The sequence below is a fragment of the Desmodus rotundus genome, chromosome 2 (assembly GCF_022682495.2).
Source record: "Desmodus rotundus isolate HL8 chromosome 2, HLdesRot8A.1, whole genome shotgun sequence".
Classification (NCBI taxonomy): Eukaryota; Metazoa; Chordata; class Mammalia; order Chiroptera; family Phyllostomidae; genus Desmodus; species Desmodus rotundus.
This window is the reverse complement of record NC_071388.1, coordinates 91,256,933-91,284,379: the sequence shown is the minus strand read 5'-3', so window position 1 is coordinate 91,284,379 and position 27,447 is coordinate 91,256,933. Positions and strand designations below refer to the sequence as shown.

Genomic DNA, 27,447 nt, shown 5'->3' with positions numbered 1-27,447 from the left:
TGGGCAAAACTACAAGTGTTCCCCTTAAGACTGGGAACAAGACAGGAATGTCCACTCCCACCGCTCTCATTCAACGTAGTACTAGAAGTCCTAGCCACAGCAATCAGACAAGAAGAAAAAATAAAAGGCATCCAAATTGGAAAGGAAGAAGTAAAACTGTCTGGATTTGCAGATGACATGATACTATACATAGAGAATCCCATCAATTTCACCAAGAAACTATAAGAACTGATCAATGAATTCAGCAAAGAAGCAGGATACAAAATTAATATCCAGAAATCAGTTGCATTTCTATATGCCAATAATGAACTAACAGAAAGGGAAATTAAGAAAACAATCCCTTTTACGGTGGCTTCAAAAAGAAAAAAATACCTAGGAATAAACCTAACCAAGGATGTAAAAGTCCTGTACCTGGAAAATGATAAGGCACTGAAGAAATAAATTGAAGAAGATACAACTAAGTGAAAGCACATACCGTGTTCATGGATAGGAAGAATTAACATCACTAAAATGTCCACACTACCCAAAGCAACCTATGATTCAAAGCAATTCCTATCAAGATCCCAATGATGTATTTCACAGAACCAGAACAAATATTTCAAAAATTTATATGAAAACACAAGAGGCCCCACATAGCAACAGTGATCTTAAGAAAGAAGAACAAAGGTGGAGGAATCACGCTACCTAATATGAACCTATACCATAAGGCCATAGGAATCAAAACAGCATGATACTGGAATAAAAACAGACACAGATCAATGGGACTGAACAGAGAGCCCAGAAGTAAATCCACACCTTTATAGTCAATTAACATTTGACAGAGGAAGCAAGCACATACAATGGGCTAAAGAGAGTTTATTCAATAAATGGTGTTGGGAAAATTGGACAGATGTATGCAGAAAAATGAAACTAGACCACCTTCTTACACTACACACAAAAATAAATTCAAAATGAATTAAAGACATAAGTGTTATCAAAACCATAAAAATCCTAGAAGAAAACATAGGCAGCAAAATATTGGAGATTTCTCGTAGAAATTTTTTACCACCTATACCTCCCCAGGCAAGGGAAACAAAAGAAAAAATAAACAAATGGGACTATATCAAACTAAAGTTTTTACACAGCAAAGGAAAACATCAACATAATAAAAAGACAACCCGCAGAACAGGAGAACATATTTGCCAATACACCTGATAAGGAGTTAACATCCAAAATTTATAAAGAACTTACAAAACTCAACACCAAACACCCCCCCAAAACTCCCAAACCCAAACAACTTAATCAAAAAATGGGCAAAGGACCTGCATAGACACTTCTCCAAAGAAGACATACAGGTGGCCAATAGACATGAAAAGATGCTCAACATCACTAATCATCAGAGAAACGCAAATTAACACCACAATGAGATATCATCTTACACCTGTCAGAATGGCTATCATCAATAAATCAAGAAACAATAAGTGCTGGCCAGGATATGGAGAAAGGGGAACCTTCTTGCACTGATGGTGGGAATGCAGACTGGTGCAGCCACTGTGGAAAGCAGAATGGAGATACCTCAAAAATTAAAAATGGAACTGCCTTATGACCCAGTGATTCCACTCCTGGGAATTTATCCCAAACAACCCAAAACACTAATTTGAAAGAACATAAACACCCCTGTGTTCATTGCAATATTATTTATAATCACCAAGATATGGAAGCAGCCCAGGTGTTCAGCAGTAGCTATGTGAATAAAACAACTATGGGACATTTACACAATGGAATACTACTCCACCGTAAAAAAGAAGAAAATTTTGCCCTTTGCAACAATGTAGATGGACCCAGAGAACATTATAAGTGAAATAAGCCAGTCAGAGAAAGACAAATACTATTTGATTTCGCTCATATGTGGAATCTAATGAACAAACTGAACTAACAAGCAAAATAAAGACAGACTCATAGATAGAGAGCAACATGGCAGCTAAGGGGAGCGGGAGGTTAGGGACTGAGCAAAAAGGAAAAAGGACTCACAGACATGGACCACAGTGTGGTGTTTGTGGGGGGTGGGTATAAGGGGGCTAAATGGTAATGGGAAAAAATACAATAAAAAATGAATGAACTAGCTGTCCTTGATCAATATTGATAAATCTTGAAAACATATTGTTGGATGAAAAAAGAAGGTTGCAGAACACACTGTGGTAATTAATATCAATTTACTATAAATGTAGTAAACTACAAATTAATCATAGTTGTTGTCTCTGGGGAAGGAAGGAGGGGAATAAATTTGAGAAGCAGTTCAAAAAAGGACTTCAACTTCGCACAATATTTTATTTATTAAAAAGTAGATTTAAGGCACATATTTTCAAATACTGGCTTTTGTTCATTCAGGGTGGTGAGTGATATTGTTCTGGATAGTTTTCCCTATTAAAAATGTGTGACAGAGGATTTCTGTGGTGTCTCAGTTACCAGTCAGAGGCTAGAGCGCAAACATAAATACGACCACTTTAAACATCCTTACTCCCGACTGTGGAGGGCATTGTTAACTGCCTACCCCAGCATCCGCTCTCCCGCCCTCCTCCTTCCTGACAGCATCTCAGTACTAACTCAAATTTCTTAGCCCTGTTTTCAGTTCAGAAATGCACACCCTTCCAGCCAATTTGCTCCAGGAAGGCTAACCCTACCCCTGGTACTAGTGGTGGGTCCCACTGATCTGAAGGTAATGCCACCTCTGTTGCCACCCCGGCCTGAGCTAATCAGTGCACAGAGAATGAGTCTGGGATGAGCTCATGACTGGTTAAGCTATTGAGGTGTGAGGGGGCGTTATTTGCAGGGGGGGTGGTTTAGAAAAGAAATTTCCTTGCTCTTAAATGAAGGCTCCTGGAAGCCAGCTTGCTGTGTCCTCCAGACATTGCGGAATGGAGACAGGAAGCCAGACCTGCTGCAGCTCTATTTGCCAGTGTGAGTTCCTTGGTAGCCTGAGAATAAAAGCAGCATGTGAGAAGAGGAGCCGGCCACTAGTCTTTTCCACCTCCGTAATTTCAGGCAGCAAGCTGATCAATGTCCTCATTATTTAATTCACTTTGAATTGGCTTTTCTATTACGTGTGTCGCAAAGCAGCCTAACTGCTGAAGTAGGCCAAGTTACCTGGAAGGACCTTCCAGACACTTGTTGGTGAGCTCTATCCAACTTGCTGCCTAATGCTTAGCCCATGGCCCACCTGCAGATCTAGCCACGAGATCATCACTCTGTGTTGAGGGTTTTCTAGTCTAAAAGGTGGTCAGAGAGAAAAAATGGTCCGACATGTGAAAACCATGCCCTGTGGTGAGGTGTCCTCCGATCACTCTAGCTCATGTAGAATGTCATTTAATTCTTGCAGGTATGGCCTCGGCAGTTTTGGAAGGGCCCCAGGATAAGACTCCTCTGACTGAAATCTGTGTAATTAATGTACATTTCTGATTACCAAATTGGAAGTTGGAGTAATTAGGGCAGATGTGGTAACAAGCACTGAGCACTCCTTCCATCATCAGCGCGATGCCCATAGCATAGAAGAGACCAAAGTGTTTGGGAATCCCATACTCCTGAAAAAGGAGAAAGCCTGGTCAATAGAAAGATACCAGTGAGTGACGTAGCCACAGAACCTGGAAACCCAAGCCTCTGGCCTCAAGCATCATCATCCACCATCACCATCAAGCCAGTTGTCCTTCCCCTTTGCAGACCACAATAGGAATCATAACCCATCTTAGCTCCCACTTCCAGTCTCCCCACCCTCTTCTCACTATGGCGAAGAGGTCCTTGGCTTCCAGAGCTCTTCGATGAAGAATGTCCCGGCGCAAGACTATCAGCAGGAAGAGGAGGCCTAGGAGCACGTGTCCCACATTGCTGAGAATGTTGTTGAAGGCACTAAAGGAATAAGAAAGAGAGACCATGACACAGTCAGGCAATCAAAGAGAATTAAAGAATGAGTGCACAAAATAGTGAGGGGACTGAGCATTTGTGTCTTCTGCTGCTAACCTTTGCATAAGATTCCAGGACTGGGAAGTCACCAGAGGTCATCTTCAACCTTTCACTTTAGGATGCTTAGCCTGTAAGATGTATTCGTTCCCTCTCAGAGTGCCCACCAGGCTTCCCTCACACCCTCCCATCCTCTCTGGTCCCAACAGCATGGGCACGGGATGAGTCCAAAGATGGGCAGTTTGGCCGAGTGTTTTGGCTTTGTGAGAGGGAATTCTCATAGATGGACCCATGTAATGTGTCAACACTCAGCTCGCTAGGTGTGAATTTCAGGATGAGCGTCAGCTGGTCACAACCCGTGGCTTTAGTTCAGGAAACTGGAGCTAGTTCAGTTCTAGAACAAGGAGCCAAGCTCCCTACTTCCAGGCACATGCTCTTTCTGCTTCTGGTGGCTACAGCATGGTCTCAGGTGTGGGTTCCAGTCCCCATATCACTAACAGCTGAGGGACCTTCAGCAAGTCCTCATCTTTCTGAGCCTTCGCATCTTCACCTAAAAAGGGGGGGCAGTGATAATAATGCCACCTTGCTCGTGAGCTTGTTTAACTGATTGCACGTGGTAGCAGCTCATGCCCGTGCAAGAATGTCATCACAACTGAGGACCTGATGTTTTCAAAAACATCCCTCCTCACACCTTGGCTGATTATTCTTGGGAATAATCCAGGGATGAGAGAAGCATATCTAGTCTCCACTTCTTGATTTCATTCCTCTTTATCCACGACTTGGGGTGGTTATCCACAGATGTTTTTAGTATTTTTAAAAACCGAAATCACACCATTACACAGAAAGGCATTTCTGAAAGCCTCATGGGGAATCTGTGAACTGCACTTACCTCAGGACGCCCAAGGGGTGAGCACAGAGGAAGTTGTAGTAACAGATGTCCTGGTTTCCAGTGACATTTACCACCTGCAAAATCAAGAGCAAGGAGAAGCGGTTTTCCTTCATCCCTTGAGCCAAGCCCGGAATCACAAAGAGCAAGCATTGCTCCTAGTGATGATACACTGCCAGCGATTTGGTGTCACCAGTGCCCCTTCTCATCAGGGTTGGGTCATTATCTGCCACCTTTACACGGCAAAGGCACACACTTCCTTCGGTTATTTACTTATTTTTCTTTTTTATTAAATTTATTGGGGTAACACTGGTTAACAAAAGTATACAGGTTTCAGGTGCACAAAACTGCTACCATCTTGCTTTGAATTGAAATATTCTGTCTTCCCCATTATATGGCCTCAAGGTACAATTCAACTGAGTATGTTTCCTTTGTTCTCATGATAAAAGGAGTGTCCTTGGGATATGCCTATGAGGACAGTCACGATGTGCCCTAGTTTCTAGATGAATGAATGAATGCTGGGAGGAAAAGAAGCTGCCCCACCCTCTGTGGAAATGATAATCACAGGCAGGTAGACATGAGGACATGGTGTTCGGTTTTCCATCCTCATCACCATCTCTATCACTAAGAACCTTCCAAGACCACAGCACACCTACGTCTTCTGACAGGGCCCCAAAATATTCAGAGAATATTTAGATTACGAACTGTGGTATTCTAACCTCATAAAGTCCTTATCCTCATCATGTAATAAGTATAAACTTGGCTAAGTACTATCAGACCATTGGCTCTCAAACTTGGTTATACATTAGAATCACGGGGAGTTTAATCAATACTGATGCCTAGTTCCACTCTCACAGACTCTGATCTAATTGCTGTGGGGCACAGCTTGGACACCAGGACTTTCAAAAGTTCCCCAGATATTTTAATACACAGCAAGGTTTGAGAGCCACTGCATTAGAAACACCTTCAGCCTCGTGCTGTTCTAAATGGGCTTCTCACGTGGAATAGATACCAGAGGTCACTTAAGTGGCCTGGGCCTTTGGGTTCTATGAAGGAGTGGCAGGGATTCTCAAGCTGTTTCAATTATTATTTTTCTTTGTTTGTTTTTAGTTTTTATTTTGTTTTCTTTTCTTTTAATATTTTATTAATTTTATGAAGCTGTTTTTACTTTTACAAAAAAACATTTCCCCTTAGTGGGAGGGCACAGGCTACATGAGACATCCGGTTTCCTTGTTTCGTTCTGGAACTTTATTTACTTCACTCATTATCCCATGACAGTCAAAAGCCCAGACTGGTAAATAATAAACACAACTGGTAGATACTATGATTGAGTGAATGCAAGACGGGTAGACAAAATAATACAAGTGGTCCCAGATCCCTTTGTGATAAAACAATTGGGAATTAGATTTAACGGTCAGTCGAAGATAAAATGTTGGAGAAGTCCAATTAGAATCCAAATGGGAAATTAATTTTTGGACCAATCCCAAGTTACCCTTTCTCTGTGCATCACAACAAAGGTCTCTCCACGCAGTGTGAAGGCTCGGGTGTGGGCTTCAGGGAGCACTTACCGTCTGGTAGGTGATGACCAGCTGGATCACAGGTAGTGCATAGAACACAGCAATAGTGATGATGTTCCTGTGTGGGCAGAAAGAGCCAGAAACAGTTATTTCCAAATTGACAATGGAATCTTTGTTCAATTTTTTAAAAAGGAATGCTTTCACCCCATAACTCCCTAGTCAACCCACAGAGACAGTTAGAAACTGATAATGTGGTTCTCGTTTGTCCAGTCATTTGTAAAACAGTGTAAAAAGTACTTGCTTCTGGCTTAACCAAATCATTAATGAGAACCTCTCTCTTAAGGATGCTGTTGGAGTAAAAGTGATCAGAATGTAAGTAATGGGAAATGGATCACATGAACGGGTGTGGCTCTCTTAGATTCCTTAGTTCTAAAATGAAGGTCCCAAACCATGTGGCCCCCATTGTCCTTCGCTTTCCTCTAATATCTGTATCCAACTAAAGGGGCAAGAATTTGGAAGAGTAAAGAATGGGAAGATCTGTCACAGTGTCAGCCTGGGGGTTCTGAGGGGAGGGGTCCCTGCCAGGCAGCTCAGCCTCTCGGCTTGAAGGGAGAGGTTGTGTCTGTGTGTCTGACCATCACAAGACTATTTGTCATGGGCTGGTAGTATTATCTCCCAGGGTAGTTTCCAGCTACTCGGAGATGCTCCAGGCATCTAGTCCCTGCCATCTCTGGTTCTTCCAAGAGCAAGGCCTGGTGAGGGGAAGAGTGGAAGGCTGCAGTTTAGCATGTCTCATGCTAAAGGCAGTGACGTTAATGTCACTGTTACACTAGCTTTCTGGAAGAGGCTTGAGTGGGCTTCCTACCCACATGGGAGTCCACTACTATTCTTATTTTTCCTTTGTATTTATTTAAGTTAGGGCCAGTTGCCTTTTGTAGTTTCTTTTTGTTTTTCCTGTGGAATGCGGCACGGACCCTTGACACACCTATACTTGTGCCCCATCAAACATGGAAACCTGTGATATAAGTGACACTACCTTATACAATGAGAATTTAAATTTTAATAAAGCTAACTATGGCCCTCCTGCTCACCTACTCACCAGAAATAAATCTTATATTTTTTGCTGACAATTCTCCGATCCTTCCTGGACAAATCTGACAGGTAAAGGAACACCTGGGAAGCCAAAAACAAATAGAATGCAAAACTGTACTTGCTTTTTTTTTTTTGCACAAGATACAAAGGAGAGCTTTACAAATTTCAGTTCAATCCCTTACTAAGGATTAAAATTATTTAACAAGATTTTTCTCTTAATTTTGCTTGTCTCAGGATACCTTAATAAAAATCCCAGTATTTCCCCTGGAATATTAAGGATTGGATGATGTGGGAAAACAATTGGGAGTCACATGCTTCTCATATCTCAGGAATTGATTTCCCAGTTTTTGGAGATGTCCACATGGTGGTTCTGGAACTCTAGGACTGAAGCCGTGCAATCCACCTTCATCTCCCTTATTGGATACAACACAATATAAAATATATACCAGGAAGAAAAGAGCTTTACTCCTGAAGAATGATATTACAGACCCAGAAAGTTTTTCCCGCTACACCCCTCAATGAATCTTCTATCGGGTTGGATCCCTTCCTCCTTTCATGTCCATAAGCTGTCACTTCAGACCCAGAGGGTGTTTTAAGGCTCTCATTTTTTTCCTCCAGAAAGAAGAGCTAATTTGAGTACTGCTTTTAGTCTATAGTTATTTTACCCAAAAAGCCCTCTGGGAAATGTGACTTCTCCCAAAGAGAAAAAAATAAAGGAAACTAAGGCATTGCTGAAGTTGTGTTTAACTGCCAAACTTTCCGGCCTCTCAGAGAGCATAGCCAGGCAGAGGTACCTTGGTCCGGATGACGTTCTTGTCACTCTCAATGTCTGGCATGGTGTCAAAGTCACTCTCTTCCACAGAGCTGTCCGTGTCTGACTGGCATGGCTGGCCCCCATCAGGGGAGGCCATCTGCCTGCTGGGACTGGAGCTGGACCCGCCTGAAACAGAGAACGCTCATCTGCCTTCCCAAGCCAGGAAGAACCCAGGGAGCCCATTCTTCTCTGCAAAAAGCACACTGCTGACTCACACTTAAAACTGTTAGTAAAAACTAACTCTTTACCCACAACACAGGAGCTTTCTCTCAATTCCCCCTCAATGAACTTTTAATTTTCCTCTTCTCCTATTTTTATGTTTAAATTGTCTATTTCTAGGGCTGAATACATATTCAGAATAATAAAGACATCAGATATTAAGACATCTATTCAGTTTACTATTGGGCACAAAGATAATATGCTATATTTCATGTTTCATATTTAAAATATGAACATAGACATTATAAACATATACATGCACATAGTTATGTATCGCATCTACCACATGTACGCGTAATATCCACACTCATATCCAGCATCCGTGCATGGCTTGTGCGTGAAGAATTTGTACACAGAAATCCCCCACATGCCGCATCCAGGATTACATAATTAACATTCTCAGGAAGAAGAATCCTTGTGTTCCCGTGAATGTTTCCCAGAGCAGATGGGAATTTGTGCAGCTTGATGAACACAGGACCTGAGCCTACCTTCCGCTTTATTTCTTCTGTTCAGATGGTTAAACAGAAAACAAAACAAAACAAAACAAAAAATAAGCCCTGTTCTCGCGGAGCCAGAAATAAGCCTCCTGCATTGAGCCCACATGCTTCTTAAAGTTACAGAATAATACAGCAGGAACACAGGATTCCAGTCCCTCTACGCTGACATTTCAAAGTGCACCATTCAGGGCCACAGGCATCATGGGAGTGCATGGCAGCATCAGGGCACTCCTACTCTAGGGAGACGGCTAGGAATTCTGTTCCTTTCGTGCAGGTAATGAACAGAGGGCGGCCGCGCGAATGACTGGAGGCAGTGAGCAGGTTCGGCCATGAAGTCAGCCAAAAGGAAAGACTGTCAGGCTTCAGCCATGTTCAGCCTTAATCTTCTCATCACCCTTACTCCACCGAAACCTGAGAATAAAACAACTGGTCGACTGAGGTCAGGTTTCCTGACATTAGCCTGTGACATACCTTTCTTTCCGTCCTGAAGTCAGGCTGGGTATGAAAAATTCCCCACGGGGGCCTTGGGAGTTGATGGCAACCACTGTAGGGAATTGTGCTCAAGTGTGGCGAGCAGATCCAAGAAACAGAATAACAGAACTGCAGAACATTAAAACTGGAAGGAACCTTCCAGATCATCCAACCAACTCATCTTATAAAGACAATGCAAACTTATGTGATGACTGCCTTGCCCACTCTCATAGTTATTAGTGGCTGGAGGCCCTGTGTATCCTACTCTTTGGAGAACTAGGAAACACTTCCATGAATGGACTTGTAGGAAATACCTATTGCCCCGTAATTGCTCCCTTCAGGGGTGCTGGCAGCAATGGGATGGGACACCGCCATGGTTCCAGAGTCTGTGAAAAGGAAAAGCAAAGAGGTGAACACTTTAGTCCAGCTGCTAAAACAAAAGAACACGGCAGAACTCTAAGTGGTCTGAGTTATCAGGGCACAATATTTTAAATTTGATATTCTTTTCACTCTAATACCGGAGTCACCAAACTTTGGCCTACAGGCCAAATACCTGCCACCTGTATTTGTATGGCCCTTGAACTAAGAATGATTCTTAAATTATTGGAAGGGAGATCAAAAGAAAAAATAATATTTCACGACACATAAAAATTCTAGGAAATTCAAATTCCAGTCTTCATCTATAAAATTAAATTGAAATATAGTCACACTCAATTGGATATGTCTATGGCTGCTTTGGCTACAATGGCAGAGTCGAGCAGTTGTGACAGAGGCTACATGGCTGGCAAAGCTTAAAATATTCACCCTTTGGTACTTCAGAGAAAAGCTGTCGATTCTCGCCTGAGAGTATTGCAGAACCACAAGAACAACGGAGCATGGGTCCTGAAATCACTGTGAGGAAGGCCGCCACTAACAAAAACATCAGAAACAAATGTCTGCGATTAAGACACTGTCATGTGGAGCTTTATTTGTTATAGCAGCAGGCAGTACCCTCACTATAGGCAGAAGAAGCCCAGATAGAAAGGAAATTGAGGCACTCCTTGGAGCAATAAATGATGACAACACGAAGTAAGGCTGTGCATGAACACTGGATATTTTGAGAGGTATTCAGGAGGTAGAATAAGTATATCTATTGCCAGGTGGAGGTTGTCAGTGAGAGAAAAAAAGTCTCAAAAAAAATGCTCTTCAAACTTTTCCACTGAGGTACTCCTTGTAACAAGGAGAGTGAACTCATTCCTCTGAGAGTCTGGAGGTCATCAGGAGCCACCCCGCCACAAGCATGAGAGAAAAATATCTCCTGCCTTTCTCATGCATCATTAGGCAAGGCACTGCACCACTACATTTGTCCATTTGTGAGAGTTAGGTGGAGCTGGACAAAGAGAGCAGAAATCACATCTCAGCAGGTATCTAGGCAGCTTCTGGCCCTGACTCAGCACCACCGTGTTTCCAGCAGCCACGCTCATCTTGGCAACACCAGACAATGTTCCTTCAGTGCCTCCTGAGCTTGGCCAAGGACCTGGCGTGTTGTGGGGCTGGCAGGAATTTCTTATTGATATTTTCTTTGTGAGAGATGAGACTGCTTGTATCACAATACGGGCAAAAATGTCCATGAGTTCACTTGTCAGTCTCTTGTACTATTGCAGGGAAATGTATTTTCAGTGATGACACATAACTGAGAATATTCTTTAATATCCTCACTGTAAATATATTTCCATTTCTTCCTTGAAAACATAGTTCATTATAGTTTACATTAATGCTACAGTGTGTAACCCATGTAAAAGAACAAAAAACCTCAAACTATTCGTCGTTTGTCACAGTCAACTCTCTTCATCCAGTTCTTCATTTCCACTGGTGGGCAGTAAAAACATTCACTTTTGCAAGCCAACTTTATGGGCTTGCCATGTTTTTCTTTTGTGTGCCCAGTCATTTCCTCTGTGAAGAAAAATAATTAAACCCCAAGTTCAAAATATTTAGCCAGGTGATGAGAGACAAATCTGATGGCCTTGGAGACTCGATTTCCTTCCTCACTTCGATGGCTCAGCTGGACAGCAACACCATGGGGCTAAAGCAGCATTCTTGGCAGGCAAGGCAGAATGCAGACTCCCTGGCACTGTTCCTGGGCTTGGAGATCCCTTGATATATTTCTTCTTATTATAAAGAAAGTAGATGTTTCCAGGCAATTCTTGAGCTTACCCATAGTAACAGGGATCAGCACCATCTATACTTTTTATCCAACTTCAAGGCATAGAAACAGGTTACTTTTAGACTCTTAAGTATGAGAGATTAGATCTTTTGAGCAAAATAACAGTGTTATGGGAAGTTGATGTCTACAGCTTGACTTATTTTTGACCTAGGACAGCTTTGGTCATAGTTACAGCATGGTGCTCTGCTGCTATTTCTGCTGCTGCTACTATTGACTATAACAAATGCTAATACTGCCCTGGTTGGTGTGGCTCAGTTGGTTGGAGCGTGGTCCTGTAGACCGAAAGGTCATGGGTTTGATTCCTTGTCAAGGCACATAACCAGGTTGCAGGTTTGAGGTTTGATCCCCAGGCCAGGCGTGTGTAATATGGCAACCAATCGACGTTTTTCTCTCACATCATTGTTTCTCTCTCTCTCTCTCCCTTCCCTTCTCTCCAAAAGCAATTAAAAAATGTTCTTGGGTGGGGATAAAAAATAAATAAATTTTTTAAAAATTAAAAAAAACCAAGTACTAATACTATTATCACCACTACTGCTGCTATTACCAATTCTTCCGCCACTGTTGCTACTGCTGCGGTTGCTGCTGCTAACACTGCTATCACTGCTACTGGCTAATGGTCACTGAAACTTCCTGAGTGTCAGACACTCTTTTGAGTTCTTTACAAAATTTTTAATTTTTTAACAACCCTCTGAGGTGGGTACTACCATCATCACCATTTTAAAGACAACAAAAGGGAGGCACTGAGAGATCAGTAATTTGCCCAGAAAGACTCAGATATTGGATGGATATTGGCTTACCATATTGCTCTCAGTTATAATTTATCTCCTTAATTGACAAAAATGCAAGGGTTTTTCTTCAAAACATGAATGACTCACAGTAAGCATGTTACTTTGGTGGAGTGCTCAAAAATGCCTCTCCAAAGAGACAAGGAAGTGGAGGCTCATATACATCTCCACTACCATAAACTCATATTTTCAAAAGTATCTAAGCACAACCTTTGCTTTTTTAGATTGGCTCCTGTACTTGCCAATGATTCCCTATTCAGCCACGTTCGTGTCTTCTGTCCTGTTCGCTGTAGGACGTCTCACAAAAATCACTGTACCAGTCTTATCTCTAGGGGCTATCTATAGACTTTTACACTTCCATTTCCCTCAGTCTCACATATTTTTCTATTCAAGCTTAAGCGCCCTATTTTTAACCATTAATGTTTCACCCTTACTTATGATTTAACTTAAGAAATATTAAATGTGCAAATAGTAACTGAAGAATTCCCAGAATTTTTGGCATTTTGGTGTTACTGCGAAGCCCTCTGCTAGGTAAATAGAAGTGTGCACAGGAGAATGCTTGAGGTCAGTTGTGGCAGGAGGAAGAAATGGTTTGTGGGAGCCAGTGGTTTTTGTGTGTATGTAATTAAAGGAGAAAACACACACACAAGAAAAACTGAAATCAAAGCAAGTGAGAAAAACTCCCACTGTTTTGTTAAGTGACAACTTAATCAGAAAGAAAAAGCCAGCTCGGACTTGGAGGAATCACCGACCTCTGCACTCCGCTCTGGCTTAAACTGAGGCTGATCTGCTTTGACATGGTCACAGACCCTGTCCGCTCTGAGGCAACACCAGTGGTTCTGTGATGATTAAGATCATCAAGATTTTCATGTACAATACAATTGCCAGCACATAAAAAATGTTTTCACTCTGTGGACTTTTATAGGCTCAATTTAAATATAAGATTGGTCAACACTGGATAATTTTTCTTATCCAGTGTTTTTCTTATCCAGTGTTATCCAATTTTTCTAAGGCCTCTTAGAACACAAAACCCTAAGAATTTTCTCACAAACTTCAAATACGATCAATGGTCCCAGAAGGCAAGCCATATTTATACTTAATTTTATTGCATTTCAAAATCAGAATTAAATACAAAAATATTTTTAATATATTTGATTGATTATGCTATTATAGTTGTCCAATTTCCTCCCCCTGCCCCTTTATTCCCCTCCACCCTGCATCCTCCTTCCCACCATCATTCCTCCACCTTAGTTCATGTCCTTGGGTTGTACATGTAAGTTCTTTGGTTTCTACATTTCTTACATTATACTTAACCTCCCCCTGTCTATTTTGTACCTACCACTTATGCTTCTTACTCCCTGTACCTTTTCCCCCATTCCTCCCCTCCCATTCCCCTCTGATAACCCTCCATGTGATCTCCATTCTGTGATTCTGTTTCTGTTCTAGTTGTTTGCTTAGTTTGTTTCTGTTTCCTTAGGTTCAGTTGTTGATAGTCATGAGTTTGTTGTCATTTTAAAGTTCATACTTCTGATTTTCTTCTTTCTCTTAGATAGGTCCCTTTAGCATTTCATATAATAAGGGCTTGGTGATGATGAACTCCTTTAACTTGACCTTATCTGGGAAGCACTTTATCTGCCCTTCCATGCTACATGATAGTTTTGCTGGATTGAGTAATCTTGGATGTAAACCCTTGCCTTTCGTGACTTTGAGTATGTTTCCAGCTCTTCCTGGCCTGTAAGGTTTCTTAAGATAAGAAATCAGTTGATAGTCTTATGGGAACTCCTTTGTAGGTAATTCTTCCCTTTTTTCTTGCTGCTTTTAAGATTCTTTCCTTCTCTTTAATCTTAGGTAATGTAATTATGATGTGCCTTGGTGTGTGCTTCCTTGGGTCCAACTTCTTTGGGACTCTCTGAGCTTCCTGGACTTCCTGGAAGTCTATTTTCTTTGCCAGATTGGGGAAATTCTCCTTCATTATTTTTTCAAAGAAGTTTTCAATTTCTTGCTCTTTCTCTTCCCCTTCTGGTGCCCCTGATTCAGATATTGGAACGTTTAAACTTGTCCAGGAGGTTCCTAAGCCTCTCCTCATGTTTTTGAATTCTTGTTTCTTCATTCTGTTCTGGTCGAATGTTTCTTTCTTTCTTCTGTTCCAAACCATTGATCTGAGTCCTGACTTTCTTCCTATCACTGTTGGTTCCCTGTATATATTTTTTAATTTCACTTTTCATAGCCTTGACTTTTTTCTCTATTTTGCGACCATACTCAACCATTTCTGTGAGCATCCTGATTACCAGTGTTTTCAACTCTGCATCTGCTGGTTGGCTATCTCTTCATCAGTTAGTTATATTTTTTCTGGAACTTTGATCTGTTTCTTCATTTGGGCCATATTTTTTTTGTCTTGCCATGCCTGTTAGGTAGTAAGGGGTGGAGTCTCAGTATTCACCAGGGTGGGGCAACCCACTAGGCTGCCTTGTGGCCCTGTCTGTGGGGGAGGGGTCTGAGAGGGAACAATGTCATTTGCTCATCACTCATCACTTCTGGCTTTCAGTCACTTCCTCTGCTACTCACAAGCAATTCGAGCCCTTCTGGTGCTCTATTTCTGGGTGGGTGACTTTGTGTACATTCTAGGACCCTTTGGGTCTCTCCAGCAAACTCTCCTGCGAGCCTGGGAGTTTTTCCCATCTCTGCAACCCCCACAGGTGTTTTTAGTAAGAGGTTGTGAGGCTTGTATCCCCTGCACTGGAACCCTGGGTTGCAAAGTCTGTCTTGCTCCCCAGTTTGTCCTCCTGGTTTATCTGCATGCAAATGTGGCACCTTCCGTTTCGCAAGTCACTGCCTCACCTGGTCCACCAGCTGCCACCTTGCCCACCCAGGTCCTCCAGCCACTGCCTTGCTGTGCATGCTCTCTGCCCCAACTGCCCCTCCGCATCCCTCCTACTGGTCTGGATGAATGTTTCTTCTTTAACTCCTTGGTTGTCGGACTTCCATACAGTTCAACTTTCTGTCAGTTCTGGGGTTTTTTTTTTTTTTACTTTAAATTTGTTGTCCTTGTTTTGATTGTGTGAGGAGGCACAGTGTATCTACCTACGCCTCCATCTTGGCTGGAAGTCTTAAATACAAAAATATTATTTCATAGGACAGACCGAGATGTTCTGGCTGGAAATAAGCACACATATATGGTTGTGAATGAGTTTATCTAATTGAGGAAACTTGTTCTGGTATGTTTTTCTCTGAGCACAAACCCCTTGCCATCTGTCTACTTTACTAAACAGAATAGGATATGCTTTTTTGCTTGCCATGTTAAATGTTCTGTGAGGGGAAAAACTTCATTTAATTTTGAGCATATTTAGAACTTTCAGAGACTTCTTATTTATAACTGTCCTGTCCTGCCTCTTTCTGTCTCTGAACTCAGGAGGTTGGAAGCTGAAGAGGGGGTCAGAAATAATGTGAACCAGCTGCCATGAAATTCCACTGTTATGCCAACTGGCTACCTACCCCAACTAATTTCATGTTTTGTTTCAAAAGTTGAGGAGAAAATGAAGAAAACCACTAATCTCTGCAGAGGGATATAAAATTCTGCTTGAAGAAAAAAATGGGCAGGAAAAGTCAAGGGCATTTGGAAAAAGAAGAGTAGACAGTCAGGACTAGTGCTAGAGACCTGTCACTCCAGAGCCTGGTGGTGGCTTGTGCTCCTTGACTCCTCCAAACTCAACACATTGCTTATTTTATTCTCCCCAGACTCTGCTTTTTGCTGAGAGGCTGGTTCTATAATGGTTCTCTCCAGGGAAGGATGTGCTTGGCCATTTGGTTCTTAATTATAAAAACTTGACATGTTTATCAAGCTCACAATTGAAAACAAGACCTTCTCTTATGCTGCACCCCAGGGCACAGCGGTGACAGCTCACATGGCCCCATGGGCTTGTGAGGTATGCTTCATTCATCTCCCTTCCCAGGTGGTAACTGAATTTCTGTACAGAGTCTTTAACAATGATGTGAAATGTGGGTTTCTCCACTGATGGAGCCAGCGGAGGAAATTTTTTAGAGCACAGAGCCGTTCCTAGCACTCCTCAGATCACCACAGAGGACTCTGTTTTAAGTACTAAGTGATGAATGGAGAACACACTGTCCGTCCATTCATACCACAGGAAAGGTGTCTGTTGGAGGTCTGAAGAAGCTCTTTACCAACACTATTTCCACTTCACCTGGCTCCAAGGTCTCATCTTTTTCATCCCATGAAGTTTAAAATAAATTCTCTCTCTTTTTAGAATAGCTGGAGCCAATGTTGACATTTTTCAAATGCAACATAAAGAACTGCAGACAAATTAAAGAAAAACAGAAACAGAGGAGTCGACAGGTTTTCTTTCCAGATGCAGCATTCCTGTTGCTACCTAACCAAAACAGAGCCGCCATCGGCCCCCCCAAGGCATTTCCTGATCTGTGAGCTTCATTTACTGAACTTCCTGTAGCCCCACTGTTACACTCATCTTGGGTAGAGCTTGTCTTCTCTGCTCGTTTTTTTTGTTGTTGTTTTTTGGGTTTTTTTGGTGGTGGTGGTTGTTGTTCACCACTGTAATCCCCCTTTTATTAATTTATTGGGCTGACACTGGTTAACAATATTATACAGGTTTCAGGTGCACAATTCCACCACACACCATCTACACACTGTATTGTGTGTTCACCACCCCAAGTTAAGTCTCCATCCTGTCTGTTCTTGTTTTAAATCATCTAAGTCTTTCCCTGGCTGGGTAGCTCAGTTGGTTACAGTATAATCCCCATACACCAAGGTTGTGGGTTTGATCCCCTGTCAGGGTACATATAGGAATCAACAAATGAATGAGTAAATAAGTGGAACAACAAATCAATGTCTCTCTCTCCCCCTTTGTGGTGAACATTCTTACTCCCTACTCCCTAACTAAGCTGGGATTTTGTTCAGGTGTCCTCATCTGTGCCTGGCAGCCCACATGTTTAAGTCAGTGATTCTCACCTGTGGGTAAGGAATCTGTTTTGCCCTCAAGATGACACTTGGCAATGTCTGGAGACATTTTAGTTGTCCCAGGGAGGAAGTGTACTACTGGGTTCTAGTAGGTAGAGGTGAAGGATGCAGTTAGAGGTTAAACATCCTGCAATACACAGGACAGCCCTGAGCAGCTAAGAATTATCTGGCCAGTAATGTCAATTAATGTTGAGTTTGAGGAACCCTGGTCTTAGCCAAAGATGACCTCACACTAATTCTATAAGTAGGCTTGATGGATCTGTAGGTAAACATATTCCTTTGCAGTGACTGGTTTAACAATAAGTATAGAAGTCACTCTAGGCCAATAAAATGAGAATAAGTTGCTAAGTGCTTCTGAACAAGTCCTGCCCCCTGGACATTGTCAGGTGAGGGGGTAAACCTGATCCATGTCACCACCAGCTCTGTGAGCCAAGCAGAGCCAGGGGAATGGTGGGGGAATGACCAGCCACCTGCCGCTGTCAGCCCTGCAGCCCAGCCTTCTGCTCACACTGTCCAGGCAGAGGGGCTTCATTGTGGTTTAGGCATGTTTGAGATATATTTTCTTGTTACTTGCAGCCTTATAGAACCTAATTGATGCATCTTTATCCTTTCCTTTTCTTTTCTTTTGGTCATTTGTTCATTTCTTCTTGCCATCTGAAGGGCGCCTCTAGCTCTTTGCTAATTTTCAGAGGCTTCTGGATCTTAGACAATCATCTGGCTCGAGTCTCAGCTCTGTCCACCTATGTTTCAATATTCAGGACAGTCTTCTGAACATGGTGTTCCTTTAATTATCATTACAATAAAAAAGTGACCTCATGCATACAGTAAAAATAACAGACTATTTATTCACACAGCATCCAACGGGATCCAACCAATCAGGCTTTCTAAGTTCAACTAAGCCTAAAGTAAGAACAAAACCTGGAAGCACTGGAGGAACAAAGGTGAGATTCAGAGAGAAGACAAATTTATTTAAACATTTTATGAATAAAAGGGGAAGCAGTAGTTAGCATTTTAATGACAGTAGAGCAGGTGTCCTTTCACAGTTTTTTATATTGGCTGTTGAATGCTATTTAAAAAAAAAATTGCCTGGGAGGCTGGAAAAATAGTATGCTGACAGTAAGGAAGACAAAAGTCAAAGGAAGGTAGGAGAAGCAGTAGGGGGAAAGTTCTTGCTGGGTGGGGTTGGGGCTCAATTCGTGTCTTTCTAAGAGTCCATGGGTTCATTTAAGTGTTAAAAACGCAAAACTAAACATTTGCTGCTTATGACTTAAAAATCAAGCTCAATTCATCATTCCTTTTCTAAATGATCACTCTCTGCCAAATGGTTTATGAGCACCATATAACTTATGCTAATTTAGGCTTTTGAAAAATGAGGACATATACAAAAGGTACAAACTTTCAGTTCTAAAATAAGTTAAGTCTTGAGGATGTAGTTAATGTACAACATGGTGTGATACAGATCTCGGCCCGAAAGATCTGCTGTTGAGGTTTCAGTATTCCAATACACATACACACGGACTACAGAGGTCCTGTGGGGGAAAAGGGACGGGCGCAGCCACTCTCTCAAGAGGAGAGCACCTCTCAGCGCCTTGGCCACTCCCTCAAGGGGGCAGTGCCAAGAGCCTTGGGGTGACCAGCCTTTATTTGTTTTTGAGGCCCTTAACATCAAAGGTCCTCTTTACTATACAAAGGTTTGTTTTAGGTGGTTATCTTTGCAGACACAGGAGAGGAAGTCACTGAATACATCAAAGGAGGACATTTGCAATGTAAACGGTTGAAAGGGCTATGTCCCATATCTGGAGGGTCTAGCCCAGATTCTGGGAAGATAAAGATACTCAGTAAACATTTGCTTCCTCAATTCAGGGTGAGGGAGTTTTTTAGCAAGAGCAAGTCTCATAGCAGTCTAAGTACAATGCAGGCCTAATTTCCCACTGGAGAACTTATCCATGGACGTGGGTCCTGCCCGCCAACCTCGCTCCCCACTGGTTTTCCAAGTGGGGGCTGAGCCACATTTCCCACCCTTGGAATGGTTCCCCACAATGGTGACTATAGTTAATAATACTGTATTTTATATTTGAAAGTTTCTAAGAGAGTAGACCTTAAAAGTTCTCATCATAAGAAAAAATATGTGTATTATATGTGTGGTAATGAATGCTAGCTAGACTTGTGATCATTTTATACAACATACAAATATCCAATCATTACGTTATATACTTGAAACTTATACAATCTTATATATCTCAATTTAAAAAACGAACATTTCATTTAAAAAAATTTTGATGAAAAGATCAGGCAATTAAATTCCTTTGTTCAAACTCTCAGAGTGGAGTAAAGGGCATATTCTAATGGTCGAATAATCAATTATTCTGGATTTCTCAAAGTTATCATACTCACTATGATATTTGCTAGTCTCAAATATTTCAGTTTTCTAGACACTTGAACAAAAAAGTGTCTCAATTTTGGAAAAGTTAACCCTAGATTAGAGTTAACACAATAAATTTTAATATTGTTCACAAATCAACTTTCAGATAAGACACTTAGAAACAATTTATATCCTAGAAAAGATTAAACTTTTAAAAAAGATGAATGGCTGACAAATGGACTGTGGGCAATTGCAAGGGACACCCCAAGCAAAGGTTTGCAGTGTGAGTTCCATGTCTCAGTAATTATCAACCATAAAAGTTGGTTCTCATTGAGCTCTGTTTCGGTAGAGAGACTGCAGATTAGACTACTCTGTGGGTTAGGAATGCAGGGAGGGTTTGGAAATTACAAAAGCAGAGAGACAAAAGAAGTACCAAGTGGGAGTGTTACCATATACACGACACAAATTTCATTTCAAACCAGGGGTTTTTCTTACCATCATTGGAACCAAAGCTTCCATCAATGGATTTTCTCTGAAACCTGCAAAAAAAGCACATATACATGGTCCTAAGGCAGTGAAAATTTCAGCATTTTACTTTTGTCCCCTCTAGACTGTATTGCAAATTTGTCTGCTAGAATCTTTTAAAAATAGGCCTTAGGACACGGAGAAACTGGGTCTCTGATACATTGTTAGTAAGTTTATAAAATGCTGTAGCCACTTAGGAAGACAGTTTGGCAGTTCCTCAAAAAGTTAAACCGAGAGTTACCATATGATCCAGCAGTCCTACCCCTAGGCATACACATACACACATAAATTCATGAATTTATTCAGATTCACTTATTTTCAGATAATTCACATAAACTTAATATACAAAATTCAATGAGTTTAGTATGTTCACAAAGTTGCGCAGCCATCACTGTTACCCAGTTCCAGAACATTTTCATCACCCCTGAAAGAAATCTCAAACCTGTTAGCTGTTCGCCTTCCTCCCAGCCGCTGGCAACCACTAATCCACTTTCTGTCTGTATAAATTTACTCTATTCTGGACATTTCATATAAATAAAATTATACTATATGTGGTCTTTTTTGACTGGCTTTTTTCACTTAGCATAATGTTTTCAAAGTTCATCTATGTGGTACATGAATCAATAGTTCAGTAATTTTTATGGCTAAATCATATTCCATTGTATGAATATACCACAATTATTTGTTTATACTTGATGAACATTTTGGTTGTTTCCATTTTTTGGCTATAAGGATATCGCTTCTATGAACATTTGTGTACAGGTTTTTGTGTGAATATATGTATTAAATTCTCTTGGCATATACCTAGGAATAGAAATGCTGGGCATGAGGTAACTCTACATTCAAGTTTTTTCCCAAACTGTTTTCATAGAAGCATCAAAGCAGCTTTATAACAAAAACTATTTTACATTCCTAGTAGCAATGTAGAAGCTCCAATTTCTCCACAACTTTTCCAATTCTTGTCATTTTTCATTAAAAATTTTTTTAATATAACCATCCTACTGGACATGAAGTGAAATCTTATTGTAGTTTTAATTTGAATTTAGGGAAATGCAAAATGGCTAGTAATATTGAACATCTTTTCATATACTTATTGGCCATTTATATATCTTCTTTGGAGAAATGTCTATTCAAACCTCTTGTCCATTTACACCTGAGGCCAGTTTTCTTTTTATCACTGGGTTGTAAGAATTCTTTACAGAGTGTGGATGCTAGACTCTTACCAATTATGTCATTTAAAAACATTTTCTCCAATTTTGTGTGTTGTATTTTCACTTCCTTGATAAAATTTTTTAAAAACACAAAGTTTTAATTTTGATGAAGTCCAATTTATCTATTTTTCTTTTGTTACTTGTGCTTTTAGTGTCGTACCTAAGAAACTATTGCCTAATCCAAGGTCATACAGCTTTATACCCATGTTCTTTTCTGAGAGTTTTATAGATTTAGTTCTTATATTTAAATCTTTGATCTATTATGAGTTAATTTTTTAATATGGTGTGAGGTAGGGGTACAACTTCATTCTTTTTCTTGCAGATACCCAGTTGTCTCAATACCATTTGTTGAAAAGAATATCCTTTCTCTATTTAATTGTCTGGGTATCCTTGTCAAACTCGATTGATCGTAAATGTAAAAGTTTATTTCTGAACTCTCAATTCTATTCCATTGATTTACATATCTTTCCTTATGTCAGTGCCAGAGTATACAAAGCTGTGGCTTTATATTAAGTTTTGCTATGAGGAAGTATAAGACCTCCAGCTTTGTTATTTATTTTTTCATGAATGTTTAACCTTTTCTGGGTCCCTTGCGCTTCCATATGAATTTCAGGATCAATCTGTCAGTTTCTATAGGAAAACAACTTGGCCTTTGAGGGGACTGTGTTGAATCTATAGATGCAGGTGGGGAGTATTGTCATGAGTTTTGTTGCTGCTGTAACAAATTATCAGAAACTTACTGGTTTAGACGATATGAATTTCTTATCTTACAGTTCTGCATGTCAAGATTCCAAAATAAGTCTTATGTTGCTAAAATCAAGATATCACAAGGCTGTATTCCTTCTGGAGGCTCCATGGGAGGATCCATTTCCTGGCCTTTTCCAGCTTCCAGAGGTGGTCTGCATTCCTTGACGCATGGCCCCTTCCTCTGTCTTCAGAGTGTATCGCTCTAACCTCTGCTTCCATCATCACATCTGCTCCTGCCTTTGACTCTCTTGCCTCCCTTTTATAAGGACGCTTTGATTACATTAAACCCATGTGGATAATCTAGGATAATCTCCATAACTTTATCACGACTGAAAAATCTCTTTTTTCATGTAACATATCACAGGGTCTAGATATTGAGATATGGACATCTTTTAGAATGTATTCTGTCTACTACACCATCTTAACAATATTAAGTCTTCCATCCAACTCATGAACGTGGGACTTCTTTCCATTTATTTAGATCCTCTTTAATTTCTTTCAAGGATGTTTTCTAGTTTTCAATGTATAAGTCTTATATTTAATTTGTTAAATATATTGTTAAGTATTTTATTATTTTAATGCTGTTGTAAATGAAACTGCTTTAACTTGATATTTGAATTGTTCGTTGCTAGTGTATAGAAGCCCAATTGATTTTTGTATATTGAGCTTGTACTCTCAGTGAACACAGGGCTTCGTTTTGGAGGTGATGAGAATTAGACAGTGGTGATGGTTGTGCAACTGTGAGTATACTAGAAACCACTGAATGCATACTTCAAAGGAGTGAATTTTATGGTCTGCAAATTATACCTCAATAAAGCCATTATTTAAAAAACTATGTATACCATTTGGGAATTTCTATCAAAAATGAAAATGTGAATTACCCTCTTCCCCAAAATGAACCTCCCTTTGGGTGTGAGGGAGGTTGGAATGGAGGAGGAGGAAGGTTGGGGGTTAGATGCACCTGTGCTTTGGTGTGTACTCTTATTTACTTCCAGCTGGAGACTCTAGAGGTTGCACACTGCACACTCCTGATCCTGGTATGTTTGATGGAGGGCTTTCTCTTCGTTCCTCTTTTATCCCCAGATGCAGAAAATCCACCCCTGCCTCAGGCTTTTGCTCTGGTGCCTGATCCACTCTCTCCTCAGATCCTCACATCCCTGGCTCCTTCCTGCTATTCAAGTCTTAGTTCTGACAGGTAGGTCTTCCTTGCTGAACAAATCAAATCTAAAGTAGCTTCCCCAATCCAATCATTCCCTAGCGTATCAGAGACTTTATTCTCATCCTGTCACTAGCTGAAATTATTTTATTAATTGCTTGCTTGCTTCTATGTTTCTCTTCTGTTCCATGTAAGCTCTATTAGAACAGGACTCTAGATTGTCTTTCTCACCACTGTGTCCTTAACCTCTAAGACAGGCCCTGGCACATAGGAAATGTAACTAAGTATTTGTTGAATGAAAAATGCATGTATCATAAAGGAGAGCAGTTATAATTTGGCCTAACTATTCTAGTTGGCCAATGAGGCTCTAGTGAAGTCCATTTGTAAAACAATCTTAGTGATATTAACTGGCAAGCAATTATTTGGCCTCATAGAAGATGGTATGTTTGGATTGTGTGTTTGTATTAACAGGCTTTACCCACATTTGACCTAGGTTTTGGAGCTGATACAATTTTTCATTAGAGGAATTCAGTGATTTACAAAGCTAGGGTGAGGCAGGCGGTATCCAGGGAGCAAAGGAAAAAAAAAAACATAAATGAGAACTGTGCTAGAGAGGAGTCTGTATCTTTACTTCTTGAATCTGGACTGCCCTCATGATTTGTTTTGACCAACAGAATGAGGCAGAAGCAATACCGTGCCTCTTCTGAACCTACATCTTGAGGAGGCCCTTCCCTCTCTTGCAGATGCAATAAACCAGGGCTGGCCTGTGGAAGGAGCGACCGAGTGCAGCCGAAGATGGTCTGGAGAGCCAGCTCTAGATGACCCGCCAGCTGGTTGCACTCTATGACCACATTCAGCTGAGATTGCTGAGCCCAGGCCAGCTGACCCACAGATTTGTGAGCCAACTTAAACATTTATTGATGTATGCTACTGAAGTTTTTATGGTTAATTTTTATGCAGCATTACTGTGGCAACAGATGATAAATGCAAGTCAAGAGAAGGACAAGCATCCAGAATCGAGCAGTTTGAACTTGATGTCTGGTAGGGTGGTTGAGAGGAACAAATAAGAGAATGTATGTGTAGGCAGTACATGGGCCAGGGCCTGCACAGTCATTGTTGGGGGCTCCATAAATCTTGTTGAATAGATTGCGTCTGGGGAGTGGGAGGGGAATGGTGTACATTCATGTGTTCAAGCAAATACAGCATGAAGACACTCTGGATTCCTAGCTCCCTGAGGGCCAGGGCCAGGTCTCTTACCAGTGTTTTCAACCTGATTTCGCAGCATGTTTGAAAACCCCATAGGTATTAATAATAAGGTACAGGGGACTCACTGAGCAAATGGCTTTATGCTCCAAAACTAGTTTCATTTGGTTTTGTAGAAAACTTTGTTATTTCTGCTTAGTTCAATGAAGGAGAGTTGTATTAGCATTTTCCCTCAGTCTATTTCTCAATTTAGATGCCAGATAGTTCCTGTGTCTTCAGATTCCTATTTTCAGTTTGTCTATATTTGGAAGGAATCTCTGATCATGCAGTTGACTCTAGCAAAGTAATCTGGCAGCTCGAGGTTTCAATAGAACCTTATACCACAACTTTGAAAAATGGTGCTCACTTCAGTAGGCTGAATAGCAGCTATAGAGAGATAGATATTTAGTTATTAACTTAATTTTTTGTTTGTTTGTACAAGGGAGGATCCAAAAACAAGCCCCCAGAATTATCTTCTGGAGGGCGGGCTCCTTGTAGGACAGGCTTCCTGCGCTAGGTGAGTGTTCTAGGAACCCATCTGTAGCAGTGTAGCAGCTGGCATTGTTGTGAGAGGCTGTGTTCGCCTTCAGTAAACTTTCTTTTGAATATTCTTTCAACACGTTTGCCCATTTCATGACGAGTGGTTTACCAGTGCACCTGCCCACACCATGCTGAGTGTTCAAAAACAGCATGACCCCCACGCCCCACCCTCCCCATTTACCGGGTCTCACCCTGAGTGACTTTTCTTTTTGTTTCCCGGGATGAAAAATGTCCTCTAAGGGAAATGTTTTGCTGATGTGCAACAGGTGAAACAAAAATGATGAAACAGAAGCACTAAAAGACATCAAAATCAACGGGTTCAAAAACTGTTTTGAGCAGTGGAAAAAAAGTGTATTACATCAAATGGAGAGTACTTTGAAGGTGACTGAAGTTTAAACATGTAAGATAAATGCACAATTTTTTTAGATAAATTCTGGGTTTTTTGGGTTTCCCCCCATGTGTTGTCTATGCATGCTAACTAACTAAAGAGGTGAAATCCTATTTCCTAAAATCTAAGACATCAGGAGTAGAGACAGTCTTCCTAGGAGAAGCAGAAGAGGCGGACTTCTTTTTCCATGACACTGAACCTCATCTGAATCAAAACCAGAAGCTTTTGGACCTTTCTGCAATCAAATCCATGCTGGGGTGTCGGGCATTTAGTCTGGGGTGAGCACTGTCCTCCCTCACATGCCCTGACCACTCTATACCCATTTTGACCAGCCTGCTTAAGAGCTAAGGCTCAACAGCAAGGCTTCCTGGGTTCAAATCCCAGCTCATTCTTTTACTGGCTGTGAATTCTTGGTCAAATTGCTTCATTTCTCTATGCCTCAATTTCTGTAAGAGTCAAATGATAATACTAGTACTCACTGTGGGTCATTAGATGAGATCACTTGCTTAGAGGGTTTGGCACAGAGCAGGTATTTGTTAAATGTCAGTGATTGTCATCTGATAAATTAATTGAGCTCATAATTAATGTAGGTACTACCTGCAGAGACTAATTGCCTGTAGACTGGAGTTTTTGTTTTTAACTTTTAATTTGAAAATAACTTCAAATTTGCAAAGATGTTGTAAGAATAACAATAGAACACCCATGCACCCTTTAACTAGATTCACTTATTGTTAGCATATTACTCCATCTGCTTTATTATCCTGTCTCTTTCTTTCTGTGTGTGTGTGTATGTATGTGTGTATATATGTGTGTGTGTATATATATATTCAGATATATATATATATTTTTTCCCACTTGAAAGTAAGTTACATGTCATGAAATTTTATGCCTAAATGTTTCCAAAGAATCAAGATATCTGCTTATATAACCACAGTATAGTTGTCAAATTTAACATATAATACTCTTTTTAAATTTAATTTTTTATTATATATTTTCTACTACCTTTAGTCCCCCTCTGCCCAGCCATCAGCACACCGTTGTCCATGTCCATGAGTCCTTTTTCCTTTTTGCTCAATCCCTCCATCCGCTAACCTCCCTCCCCCGTTAACTGTCATCTTGCTCTCCATGAGTCTGTCTATTTTTCTTGTTAGTTCAGTTCACTAAATTCCATACATGAGTGAAATTGTATGGTGTTTGTCTTTCTCTGACTGGCTTATTTCAATTAGCATAATGTTCTCAAGATCCATCCACATTGTTGCAAAGGGCAAAATTTTATTCTTTTTTACTGTGGAGTAGTATTCCATTGTATAAAAGTCCCATAATTGTTTTATCCACTCATCTACTGATGGACACTTGGGCTGCTTCCATATCTTGGTTACTGTAAATAATGCAACAATGAACACAGGCATGCTTGTGTTCTTTCAAATTATTGTTTTGGGTTTCTTCAGATATATTCCCAAAAGTGGGATTACTGGATCAAAAGACAGATCCATTTTTAATATTTTGAGCTCCAGACTGCTTTCCACAGTGGCTGCACCAATCTACATTCCCACCAATGGTGCACAGGGGTTTCCCCTTTCTCCACATCCTCACCAGCACTTGTTTGTTGATTTATTGATTATAGCCATTATGACAGGTGTGAGGTGATATCTCATTGTGGTTTTAATTTGCATTTCTCTGATGACTAGTGACGAGCATCTTTTCATGTCTATTGGCCATCTTATGTCCTCTTTGGAAAAGTGTCTATTCAGGTCTTTTGCCCATTTTAATTGTTTTTGTGGGGGGGTATTTTTGGTGTTGAGTTTTGTAAGTTGTTTATGAATTTTGGATATTAACTCCTTATCAGGTGTATTGGCGAATATGTTCTCCCAT

General features: G+C 40.8%; 1 protein-coding gene across 2 annotated transcripts in view; it reads right to left on the bottom strand.

The window, feature by feature from the left end:
- Positions 1 to 27,447, bottom strand: part of SIDT1 (SID1 transmembrane family member 1) — a 98,776-nt gene that overhangs the window by 12,643 nt on the left and 58,686 nt on the right. For both annotated transcript variants that reach the window (XM_024577889.3, XM_024577890.3), the window contains exons 10-17: positions 20,262 to 20,305; positions 9,741 to 9,812; positions 8,220 to 8,365; positions 7,433 to 7,506; positions 6,385 to 6,451; positions 4,820 to 4,893; positions 3,756 to 3,879; positions 3,440 to 3,557 (exon numbers count right to left, since the gene is read on the bottom strand). In XM_024577889.3, coding sequence (XP_024433657.2) covers positions 3,440 to 3,557; positions 3,756 to 3,879; positions 4,820 to 4,893; positions 6,385 to 6,451; positions 7,433 to 7,506; positions 8,220 to 8,365; positions 9,741 to 9,812; positions 20,262 to 20,305 — 719 coding nt within the window. The remainder of the gene's footprint in view (positions 1 to 3,439; positions 3,558 to 3,755; positions 3,880 to 4,819; positions 4,894 to 6,384; positions 6,452 to 7,432; positions 7,507 to 8,219; positions 8,366 to 9,740; positions 9,813 to 20,261; positions 20,306 to 27,447) is intronic.